Consider the following 11,702-nt stretch of genomic DNA (forward strand, 5'->3'; position numbering starts at 1 on the left):
CGTTTGAACGCATCGGCCATTATTGCATGTCTGTTTGATCTGTTTTGACGTCTCGTTTTACTTTCAGGTACCAACGACAGATGGAGTCCTTAAGATCGCCTCTGTCCGCAAATCGGACGAAGGAGAATACACGTGCACGGCCAGCAATCCTTCGGGAACGAGCACCGGACGAGTCAACATCTTTGTCCGATCAGGTAAAAACTGAAATTTGAGGCTTTTTTTTTAAATTAAATTAAAAAAAAAAAAAAAAAAAAAAAAAATTGCAGAACCTGCGCCACAACCGGAAGAAAATCCAGTCCAAGTGGTGATTGCCCCTACCGATACGACAGCCCGTCGCGGCGAAACGATCCGTTTGGTGTGCCGCGCCGAAGTTGTTGGCGACCGAGTCGTTCCAGTCGTTCGTTGGACCAGATCAGAGGGCGTGTTACCCGTCAATGCCGGCCAGACGGCTGGCGTCTTGACCATCCCCAGCGCCTCGCCGTCCGATTCCGGCATCTACATCTGCACAGTGACGACCGTTTCCGGCTACATCCGCCAATCGCAGGCCCGCGTCACCATCTTGGCTTACAGGGGCCCACCGACGGTGCGCATCGAACCCGACCGGCAAACCATTTCGCAAGGCACTTCGGCCGAACTGCGCTGTCTGGCCGTTGGCGATCCATCGCCGACGGTCCGCTGGACGAAAGTAGGCGAAGATTTCTCGAGCAACATCCTAGTGACTGGGCCCATCCTGCGAATCGTCAACGCCATGGTGAGCGATAGAGGAATGTACATCTGCACGGCCGAGAATGCCGGTGGGGTGGCCCAGACGTCGGCCATCGTCGAAGTGGAAAGACGAGAACCGCCCGCCGTGGAACTTTACCCACAGACCAAACAGACGGTGGTGCAAGGAGGTAGCGCCCTCTTCCAGTGCCGCGTGACGGCCGGAATTCCGACTCCGCGGGCCAGGTGGGCGCGCGTGGATGGCCGACCTCTGCCCAACAACGTCGAAGAGCTGGACGGCGGCGTGATCCGCTTCAACCGCGTCACGGGCTCCGAACAAGGCCAGTACGTCTGCACGGCCGAAAACGACGCCGGTAGCATCACGGGCGTTGCGACGCTGACGATCCAGTCGATCCCCGTCGTGACCATCAGTCCGAACGCCAACAGCGGACCCATCCGCGTCAAGGAAGGACAGCGGGTCAGACTGGAGTGTCGCGCTCAGGGCGATCCTGCCCCGTCCGTCTCGTGGCGACGCCTCCGCACCGGATTCTTGTTCGACGCCATCGACGCCAAAGAGACGCCAGCAGATCGCCGTCTACGACATCACGCGCGTGACGCAATCCGATGAAGGCACGTACTCGTGCACCGGACGCAACGACGCTGGACTGACGGAGGAGCGTGTCCAGATCGTGGTGGAAGCGTCCAGCGGCCGCGGGGACATCGAGGAGAACGAGATCGAAATCGATGGCGGCAGCAGCAACACTGGCGGAGGCAACATCATCGGCGACGATGTGTTCCGCGTTCCCGTCGGGGGCACGGCCGAAATGCGATGCGTCCTCACCGGATCGCAGCAAGGCATTTACCTGGATTGGGTGCGCAGTGACGGCGGCTCTCTACCAGCCGACAAGGAGATTCGCGATGGCATCCTCTACCTTCGCAACGTCCAACCGGACGCTGCCGGAGTCTATTCGTGCATCGGAATCAGTTCGCAAGGCACTCAGATCTTCAGCGCCGACAGGCGTCTGGAAGTCGTTGGTAAGTCTCATTTTGCCAATCATTTTTTTGTTCGTTTTGTTTGTATTGAAATACCCCGGTAGTGATGTTCATGTTCGTTGTGTGTTCTGACGCTTCCATGGTGGACCACAGGAGATCCTTGCGATCTCCTCAATAGAGGTAAAGTACAAAAGTGTTTTTTGTTTGTTTATTTTTAAAAAAAAATCTGGTTTATAATGTATCATGTCGGTGCTTTTATTTTAATGCCTTGCCCTCAGCTCGGAAGTGTGAGTATTGCTCAACCTTTTATTGTCGATTATTTCGCTGTGAATTGCTGCATTTTTATTCCAATTTTAATTGATACATTTTTTTGGTTTTGTTTCAAAAATTCAATGGAAATATTAGCCCCGCCACGTCTTCGTTTGGAACCACAACGTCAAGTCGTACGACCTGGCGATCAAGTGGAAATTCGCTGCGAGGCTTCCGGTGACCAGCCCATTACCATCAACTGGTACAAAATGGATGGCGTTTTGCCACCGGCCGTTCTCGTCAACAACGGCCAATTACAGGTGCGTAACGATCCTCGTTTGTTTTTTCATGTTTCTTTCATTTGTTTTTTTCGTGTTTCTAATTTGACGCTGACAGTTCCGAGGTATCGCCGTTTCCGATGCGGGTCGTTACGTCTGCGCGGCTCGCAACTCGGTCGGCCAGGCTGAAGCCGTAGCTGAAGTCATCGTCAACGGTAAGTGAAGAAACTTGTTTTGTTTTTTATTTGTCCTCTTCAATGTGATACTTTCATTGAACATAACAAATTGGAGGCCGTTTCATTTAAAAAGCAAAATCAATTGCGTTTTTGATCTCGTTTTCTCTCGATTCTGCTAACGGGAACATAACGGACAGCTACTGCTCCGATTCTACCACGTCCTAATTGGATGTGGGAGTTTCGCGAGCAGCCGCCTCGCAGAGGTTAGCAAAGCAAAACATTAAGGACCTCGTTTCATTTTCCGTTGTTTTTATTATTGTCGTTGCGTTTGTTGATGTGGTGGATACCAATCGGCGCATGTCTCAATTTTATTGTTTTCGCTTTCAATGTCTACATCGGTTGGATTGTTGATTATTATTTATGCATGACGTTTGGCCACATCCTCTGGAACTCTATGACTGGCTGATTGAAATGAAATCAAATGAAATGGAATGAAATGGAATGAAATGAAACAAAAACGGCGAAACAACAGAGGATCGAGTTGTTAGTGGGACGACTGGCGGCCAGCGCCAGACTGACGTCTACATCGGTAGCACGGTGGAGCTGAGCTGCAACTTGGCGGCTGGAACAACTGGCCGTATCCAATGGAGCCGCGATCGAGGTCTTTTGCCACCCACCGCCTTCAAGACGGCCGAAAACAAATTGGAATTGACGAACGTGCAGCCGAGCGACGCTGGACGTTACCTGTGCGAAGTGACTGGACGCCAAGGAACATCATCCGAATACGTTCTTCTCAATGTCAAAAGTAAGCCGACGTTCAACAGGGCACGTGGGGCCCGCACCCTGGAAGCCGTAGGCCGGCCCACCGAGGTCCGTAGAGGGCGTCCGTCGCGCCAAATGAAATAATACTGCCAAAACAAAAAATAACCCAGATGAAACTTTAATTCAATATCATCACTTTCTATTCCCCTTATTAATAAATAAGTGCCTACCCCGTCAACCAATCCTTATTCCCATACACCGTTTTAACATTTAATCATTTCCTTCCAAAAACGAAACCCCTAATTTTTTAGATGCCAGTGTTTTTGTTTTTCATTATTTTTAGAATTTGATTTGAGGTTTTACAGAGAGTCGACGTCGTCGTGGAACGTGTTTTCACCTTTGATTTCCAGCTTTTTATGAAATCCCACCTGCCTTTGATTTTTCTTGAACCTTCTGGCTGTCTGGAACGGACAACGCGGCAAAGTCGAGTTGACAGACAGCGGCCAGACGTATCCCCGTTTTCAATCCTGACCCCGTTGACAATTCCCCTGCCCCCCTTTGATTGTTGTTTTTGGCTCGCAGACATTTGTACGATCAGCAAACAATTTGATTTTTTGCAGCCACTTTTCTTTCTCTCCGTCTTCTTTATTCTTTTCTTTTTGATTTCAATTAACAACATCTCGATTCATCTTCTACGCTGTTCCAAAACACCTAACAAAACAGAGTCGAACGGTGAATACTTTCTCTCTCTGCTCTCTGCTCTCTCTCTCTCTTTCGTTTTGTCTAGAAAAAACAAAAACAAATGTCAATTTTCGTTCAATTTTTGATTGCACGATTGCACATCAATTCTAAAACCAACCCATTTGATCATTGACGTATTGTGTGTAGCGGCAAACGCGACGTGCGCCCATAATGAGTTCCAATGCAAGGACGGCCAGTGCCTCAAGAATTCGACGCGTTGTAACCAGAAAATTGATTGCAAAGACAAGTCCGACGAGCTCAACTGTTTTATCGGATACAAAACTCGCAAAATACGCGGTTCGTTACGACTCCCTACCCTCCTACGTCCAAAACTTGTATCGCAGCTCAAACATTGAATTAATCCAACACGCAGAAAAAGCTTTCATTGCTGGAACAAACAAAACAAATCAAAACCCCCACAAACCAAAAAAAAAAAATTGGGATTTAATTGCAACAGCAGCCAAATTATGTCGCAGTGTTTCGTCCGCGTCCTTTTTATCACCATTTCCTCTCTCTCTTTCTGGCGGGATTCAACTACCAATTCAAAAACATCTTTTACATTTCAACTGAAAACTGTTGCCTTTTTTTTTTTGTTTTCTTCTTCTTCTGCTGCCGCCGCCCAGTCATTCTTATTGGCTACGTGTATTGTGACCGCGTCGTGTCCAGCAGCCCACACAAACTCATCCAAGATCCAACCACTGTCTCTACCATTCGCAATGCTGCAAGGGGGAATCTCTTAATCGTAGTTTTTGTTGTTGTGTTTCTTTTTGTGGCGCGCACACCTCACCGTGAACGAGGCTGGTGTGTTGGATTGGGGAACGAAATTCATTTAGAGTTGGGCCGACTTTGCTTTGATTTCTATACTCACCAACGGGTGCGAAGGAAAACACGTTGGGGGAAATGGGACGTTCGGTTTGATCCATTGTGTTTTCAGGTGGCAAAATCAAAAGTAGATGCTGCGTGTCTACCTGTGTGTATCGTTCGGATGAGCACCAAAACAAAACAAAAAAACCAAAAACAAAAACAGAACGGACGACCCTTGAAGGTTATAATATTTGCATCCTTGGAACAGACACAGCGCTAGGCATTTCTTTTTTGACACCAGTTTTTTTTTACAAATTTTCTTTAACTATCCAACTGTTGGAATGTTTGCCTTTGGATCGTTACAAGCAACAACAAAAAAAAGAGTAGGCTAAATAGCTTTGAGGCTTTGATTGGCTTCGTCTTGTGGTCTCTCGCGTGCCCTCGTCAAATGTGTTTGTCCTACGTTCACTCTTCAATGACGTGTCCGTTGATTGATTTTTAATTCACTATTTGGCTTTATTTGTTTGTTTTCGTGTTTTTTTAAATTTTTTAAATGACCTTTACCGTCACGTTGTGTTTTGTGTGTCTGTTTGTTTGTCTTTGCTTTTGGACTCGGTCAGTGTTTTTCGTGTCTGATCGGGAGCATGAGCTTCGTTGAATGATGAAACATAATCTATTCATTGGGGAGCTTGATTGTTGGTTTTCCAATTGCATCGTATTTTCGATGTGATTGTGTCGCTTTTTACGATGTGGGGATTTGTATGTTCTCCATTAAGAAACCAACTTCGGTGTCTGATTCATTTTCTTTTTTGTCATTTTTTCTCTCTCTTTTTCTCTTTTTCTCTTTTTCTCTTTTTATCTTTTCTCTCTTTCTCTCTTTCTCTCTTTCTCTCTTTCTCTCTTTCTCTCTTTCTCTCTTTCTCTCTTTCTCTCTTTCTCTCTTTCTCTCTTTCTCTCTGCTCTTTGTCTTCGATTTTATGTGCCGTCTTTCGGTTGGCATCTTTGGTACATGTGCAGGAGCGCCCACGTTGGCCGTCAGCCTCACACCCAACAAGGAGTCGGTCCGTCGTGGCGACAATTTAGAAGTGCGATGCGAAGTGACTGGCGATCCTTCAGCCTTGGTCTCATGGCGTCGCATCGGCGGCTCTCTGTCGCGCAACGTTCAAGTGCTCGGCAACCTTCTCAGGTATTTTTGGTTCGATATTCATGCAGCCGTGATCGTTTCTATATCCGCCCTGCCTCCTTGTTTTGCCAATCATCGCACAGAGTGACGGATGTCAAACCGGAGAATGGCGGCGTGTATCGCTGTCAGGTGCTCAGCACGGCCGGCACGTTCGAGGAGAATTACGTCCTCTCTATACAAAGTACGTATCTGTTCTTTTTGTTTCCCATTGAATTGTCCATTGTCGTGTTTTGTTACCGTTGCTGTCGAGTCATCATTTGTTTGAACTCTAATCGTCTTGCGTGTTCGTTCTCTTCCTAACCGTTTCCTTCTCTTCTTCTTGAAATGGATGTTGAAAAATCACCGCGGTAAGTCAACCGACGGCTATTTGTCTCTCGACCAACGAAACGTTTTGAAATGTTTGATTGTACTGACACTTGAATTTTGCCATCTTGATCATCTCTGATTGCAGCCGATAATGAAATGCCACATAATGACGAAATCGCAGTGGAAACGCGCACCGTCTCCGTCCAGTCTGCCGTCATGATGGAATGCCGCACGGACTTGCGTCAACCCGTCAAATACACGTGGTCACGTCAAGGAGGCATCCTTCCCAAATCCGCCAGAGTCGAAGGCGTAAAGAATTTTTTTTTTTTTTTTCTGAATTATCTGACCATTTAAAAAACAAAAAACAAAAAAACCCCATAAAAACCTAACCTATTTTAATCTCTGAATGACACAGTCGAAATTATCGATCCCCGAAGTTCGAGCCGAAGACGCCGGCACGTACGTCTGCACGGCTCGCAATGCGGAAGAAACGATGGATCTGCCGACCGTGTTGGTCGTGACGGGAGTGGTGCCTTACTTCGCCCAGGCTCCGCTTTCCTACATGCAAATGCCCACCTTACCCAACGCTTACATGGAATTCGACATTGAAATCTCCTTCAAACCGGAGTCGCCCGATGGCCTCATCCTCTACAACGGCCAACAGGCCGGCGGCAGTGGCGACTTCATTTCATTCGGCCTCAACAATGGCTACCCCGAGTTCCGTTTCGACGTCGGCGCCGGCCCGGCCATCATGAAATCAGACAAAGCCATCGACATGGGCAAGTGGCACACCGTCAAACTGTCCCGCAATCGCAAAAACGGCTCCATGACCGTCGACGAAGATGGCGGCACTTTCCACGGCTCAGCCACTGGCCGCTTCCTCGGGCTCGATCTGATCGAGCCCCTCTACATCGGCGGCGTGCCCAACATCCGATCCATCCACAAACTGGCCGGATTCTCACGTGGCTTCGTCGGCTGCATCGGCCGTTTGGTGGTCGGCTCTTCGGCCCACGAACTCGTCCGCGACGCGACCAACAGTCGCGGCATCACCACGTGCGAAACGTGCGCCCTCAATCCGTGCGAGAACGGCGGAGTGTGCCAAGAGGCCTACACCCAGCAGGGCTACACGTGCATCTGCCCGTCGGGCTTCTCGGGACTGAATTGCGACAAGATCGGCGAGACTTGCTACCCGGGTGCGTGCGGTATGGGTCGTTGCGTCAACATGGCCGGCGGATTCGAGTGTCAATGTCCGCTCGGTAAGACGGGCATGAATTGCGAGAAGGAGATCATCATCTACGAGCCAGCCTTCACGGAAGGATCTTTTATCGCGTATCCCACCCCGCCGAAGAACGCGCTCAGAAAGTATCGTATTATTTGCCAATGATCTTTCTCGTTCATTCTTCTTCCTCCTCATGATTTTGTTTTGTTTTGCGTGAAAAAATGCAGGATGCGGATGTCGATGCGGATCAAGCCGAGGCAAATCAAGGATTCCCTGCTGGCCTATTGCGCTCAAACTGAAGAGGGACAAGGCGATTTTTCGTCGCTGGCCATCAAAGACAAGCGGGTCGAGTTCCGATTCGATTCCGGATCGGGTCCAGCCATTTTGAGGAGCGATCGCGAAATACGAGCCGGCGAGTGGGTTCAAATAACGGCAGATCGCAGCTTCCGCGACGGTGTTTTGTTCGTCAACGACGGGTCGGAGGTGCGCGGAAAGTCGCCCGGCTCCACGCGCGGACTCAACCTCAACACCCGTCTCTTTGTCGGCGGATGGGATCGCCAACACGTCCGTCTCAGCCCCGGTGTCAACGTCACCAGCTCCTTTGACGGATGCCTGTCGCAATTCGAAGTTCAAGGCATGGAATTGGATCTGGTGAATTCCGTCATCGATTCGGCCAATGTCGAGGACTGCGGAGGCGCCAGCGCCTGCGAGCGCAAACCCTGCGCCAACGGCGGCCTGTGCACGGAGACGGGCTCGAGTCTGACCGACTACACGTGCCAGTGCGAGGAGGGTTTCAGCGGCAAGAGTTGCGAAATCGAAGCCGATTTGTGCCAGGTGATTCGACCGTGCCAAAATGGCGGCAGCTGTATCGGCACTTATAACGCCTACAAATGCAATTGCCCCATGGGCTTTGGGGCAGCAATTGCGAACGCAGTAAGTACCAGCCGATGGCATCTATTTATTGCTATTTATTTAGAACGAGATAATAGTGGGCGATATCTCATTTCTTAAACACATTTTCCCCTTGAAGACGTCGATGTAGCCGAAGAGGCCTTCTTCCAGGGCGACAGTTATGTGGAAATGGACAAAGCTCTCTTTCCTCACGCATCGTCCAACACGGCCGAAACGATCACCGTCGAATTCTCTACATTGGAGCCCAATGGCATCCTCATGTGGCACGGACAAAAGCCCGAAACGATTAGCCGCGGCCAAGATTTCGTCTCGCTAACAGGTGACATTTTGTGCCCACCAATTTTGTTAGCGCATCTGTCCAACAAAATGAATCATTTATTTATTTATTTATCTCATCTCCTCATAAATGTACTGACGAAATAGTGGTGGACGGTCGACTGGAGTTTAGCTACGAATTGGGGTCGGGCCCTGTTCAGATAATTACGCCCGTTCGAGTTGATGACGGGAAACGGCATCGCGCTGTGGCCCGTCGCACGGCCCGCGACGGATCTCTCGAATTGGATGGAGTCATCCTGGAGAACGGCCGCAGTCCGGAAGGACCTCATCAAATCTTAAACACCAAGGGCAACATTTACGTCGGTGGCCTACCCAATGCCGAAGCTATGACAACCGGCCGTTACATCCACGGCCTGAAAGGTTGCATCCATCACTTGGAAATTCAAGAATCGGGAGTCATCAATTTCCAACGAGCGGCCCTTTCAGCCATCAACGTCGTTCCTTGTTCAAGGTACTTTTCTTCTTCCTCCTCATTTCCTCCACCCAGCAAAGTCTATTGATAATGCAGCAGCCATCAATACGCCTAAAAATCGTGTCTATCCTCTTCTTCTTTTTCTTTCACCCAATCATGCTGCTTCTTTCTTGTTTCTACGTTGCCGACACGCACTCGCGCACGGTAAATGCTTGGGTGAGTATAGACGCATGTCGATGATGCCGTCCTCCCTGGTTCTCAGCCGAGGCGGAGCTCATTCGAATTCCACTTTCGTCGAAATGGGCAACGAACATCATCAAAGTTATTACACGGCCGATTCAGACGAATCCGGCCGACGTTCGAAAACTTATAAAACCGGCGGCGGTACTAAGGCGGGCGGCAAAATTCAAATCGTTAATAACAACGGCCAGCGAGACGTGCTGAGACCGAAATCTCGAACAGCCGCATCGTCGTCTCCGCCGACAGCCGGACACTCGTTTTTGTATCAAACAGCTCTGCTCGCCGTTGTTTGCCAGTTTATCGTTTTTTTCGTTTGACTTGAATTTTTTTTTTTTGCTCGGACCTTCCATAGACTCGGTTCATAATTTTTGCGGGGGGAGGGTTTGTTATTAGCCGATGCGAATCATTAAATGTCTATATATTATTCATGGCCCTCTCCTTGCTCGTCCGTCCACGACGGTCTATTGATCTTTGTTATAGTACTGCTGCTTAGACTGCAAAATAATGCGGTGCGGGCTACTGAAGTAATGGAGTTCACGTAGGTCTCTCTTCTGATACGTATTCGCATCCGGCCCTAATGTTTCAGGGGCCGTTCGTCGATCGACGACAACCCTCCCGTCTAGGACGACGAAATTGCATTTGAAATCCTCTTTCCTTCTCTCGTCTTCTCTGCGAAATTGTATAACTTTCTCTGTTTTTCTTTCATTTCCATCCAATCGGTCGATTGATTTGCTTCGCTTTTTTTTGGTTTTAAAAAGTATTTTTTTTTCTTATCTTTTTATTTCGTTTGTTGTTTTTAATCGAATGCAGTGAAGAGCTGAAATTACTGATGGAAGACGACGCTGATGACGACTACGAACCGCCTGCCAATTAGTCCCTCAATTATCTCTTCCACACCGATGAAACGAAGAGCTTCTCGTATAGTAAAAAAACAAAAAAAACAAAAAAACAAAACAGAAGCAGGACATATCGTACAGTTTGCGTAAAACATCTTTCATTTTTGCGGGGGGTGAAAAAGGAAAAAAAGAAAGGGGACGTATCACTCGATTTGGTGGGGCCTGTTGGTTTTTATTGTGTTCCAGACACGAGAAATTGCATTATTCATGAGCCGAGCATTTGAAGTGTGTCAACAGAATGGAAAGGGTACGTCGTCCATCATCTTTATTGGCAGCAAGAGGCAAAACTGTTGATATGCAACCTACGCGAGAGACTTCAAACGATGGGAAAGAAGAGGCCGTTGACAGCCTGTGATAAGAGGCGCAGCGAGAAGATTACTTCAACATGTTTGACACAACTAACAAATGTGAAAAACATAAACGAAATATTATTTTTCCCATCTTCTTTTTTAAGATTTCCGCTCTGTGGACAATTTCATTTGGTGTAATACCAAACCCCACTTCCCTTTTTCCGTCACTGCCATTTTGTTTGCCCCCTTTAAATTTCTTTAACGATTTTATTGCTGTTTTATTTTCCCGATTTTTCCCCACTTTTTTTTATTGTCGATGACCCGTGACAAAGACATTCTGATTAACTCACCGAAACTTTCAAAAGCCAATCTGTTTCAATTGTTTTAGCCAATATTTCTCTGCCTTCCTTCTGCCACTTGATAATGCATGCATTTGTTGTATCAATCTTTACCATGTTTCGTTTCATTTTTTCCATCTTCAGAAAATAGGGGTGGAAGTTGCGACGCTACAAGTAGCTTACGCATACATATTGCTCGCTCTACATAGACTGCTATATTATTCACAACTGTAGGCATTACTAATAATAGTCCCGAGCTACACACGCCAGATGTATATGCACAATAGATCAATGCTGCTTGTGAGAAAACAGAAACAAAAGTTTAGAAACCAAACGTTTCAATAAAAAAGACAACTCATTAGACACTACCAGCTGTTTGACTGAAGTTGGTTGTTTTCATTGTTATTCGTTTCGCAAGAACGAGGCTGATAACAAGGTGATTGCTTCAAGCGAAAGAGAAACCTGATTGCGATGTAGCCAGTGCCTTTTTTGTTTTGTTTGTGTGTGTGTGTGGTCAGCACTGCAAGTCAATTATTGCCGTGTAGTGCTGAGCAAAAGAGCCGGGTCGTTTGTTGAACGGTGGAACATCATCAAGTTTGTTAGAAAGCAATCAGACGAACGGAGTTATTTTAACAACAGGACAATCTATCCCGAAACGGCTGCTATCCTTTTGGTGCTACTATACCACATTCTTGTAGTGTTATCCGCCTCATTGTTCATCACAAGTCGGACAGGAAGAATCTGGGCTTATTCAACATTTTCACAAACAAATTTAAAAAATCTGCAACTTTGTTGGTCGAGTTCCAGAACACGCGCCTCAACATGCATACACGTAGACACATAGAGATCGCCATGTTGAAATGGT

General features: G+C 47.7%; 2 protein-coding genes across 2 annotated transcripts in view; both read left to right on the forward strand.

Moving 5' to 3' along the window:
- Positions 1–1,330, forward strand: part of LOC116919692 (basement membrane-specific heparan sulfate proteoglycan core protein) — a 42,486-nt gene extending 41,156 nt beyond the window's left edge. Inside the window, 2 exon segments of the mRNA XM_045171566.1 lie at positions 68–194; positions 267–1,330. Coding sequence (XP_045027501.1) covers positions 68–194; positions 267–1,330 — 1,191 coding nt within the window.
- Positions 1,331–1,521: 191 nt separating this feature from the next.
- LOC116934056 (basement membrane-specific heparan sulfate proteoglycan core protein-like) lies at positions 1,522–10,075 on the forward strand. The gene is given in 14 exon segments (XM_045171584.1): positions 1,522–1,737; positions 2,101–2,264; positions 2,341–2,437; positions 2,931–3,203; positions 4,049–4,198; positions 5,723–5,891; positions 5,972–6,069; positions 6,340–6,503; positions 6,610–7,556; positions 7,641–8,323; positions 8,326–8,346; positions 8,444–8,644; positions 8,749–9,112; positions 9,300–10,075. Coding segments are annotated over 14 exon segments (3,873 nt in total). The 5' UTR covers positions 1,522–1,526; the 3' UTR covers positions 9,631–10,075.
- Positions 10,076–11,702: the final 1,627 nt, after the last annotated feature.

The sequence above is a fragment of the Daphnia magna genome, linkage group LG3 (assembly GCF_020631705.1).
Source record: "Daphnia magna isolate NIES linkage group LG3, ASM2063170v1.1, whole genome shotgun sequence".
Lineage (NCBI taxonomy): Eukaryota > Metazoa > Arthropoda > Branchiopoda > Diplostraca > Daphniidae > Daphnia > Daphnia magna.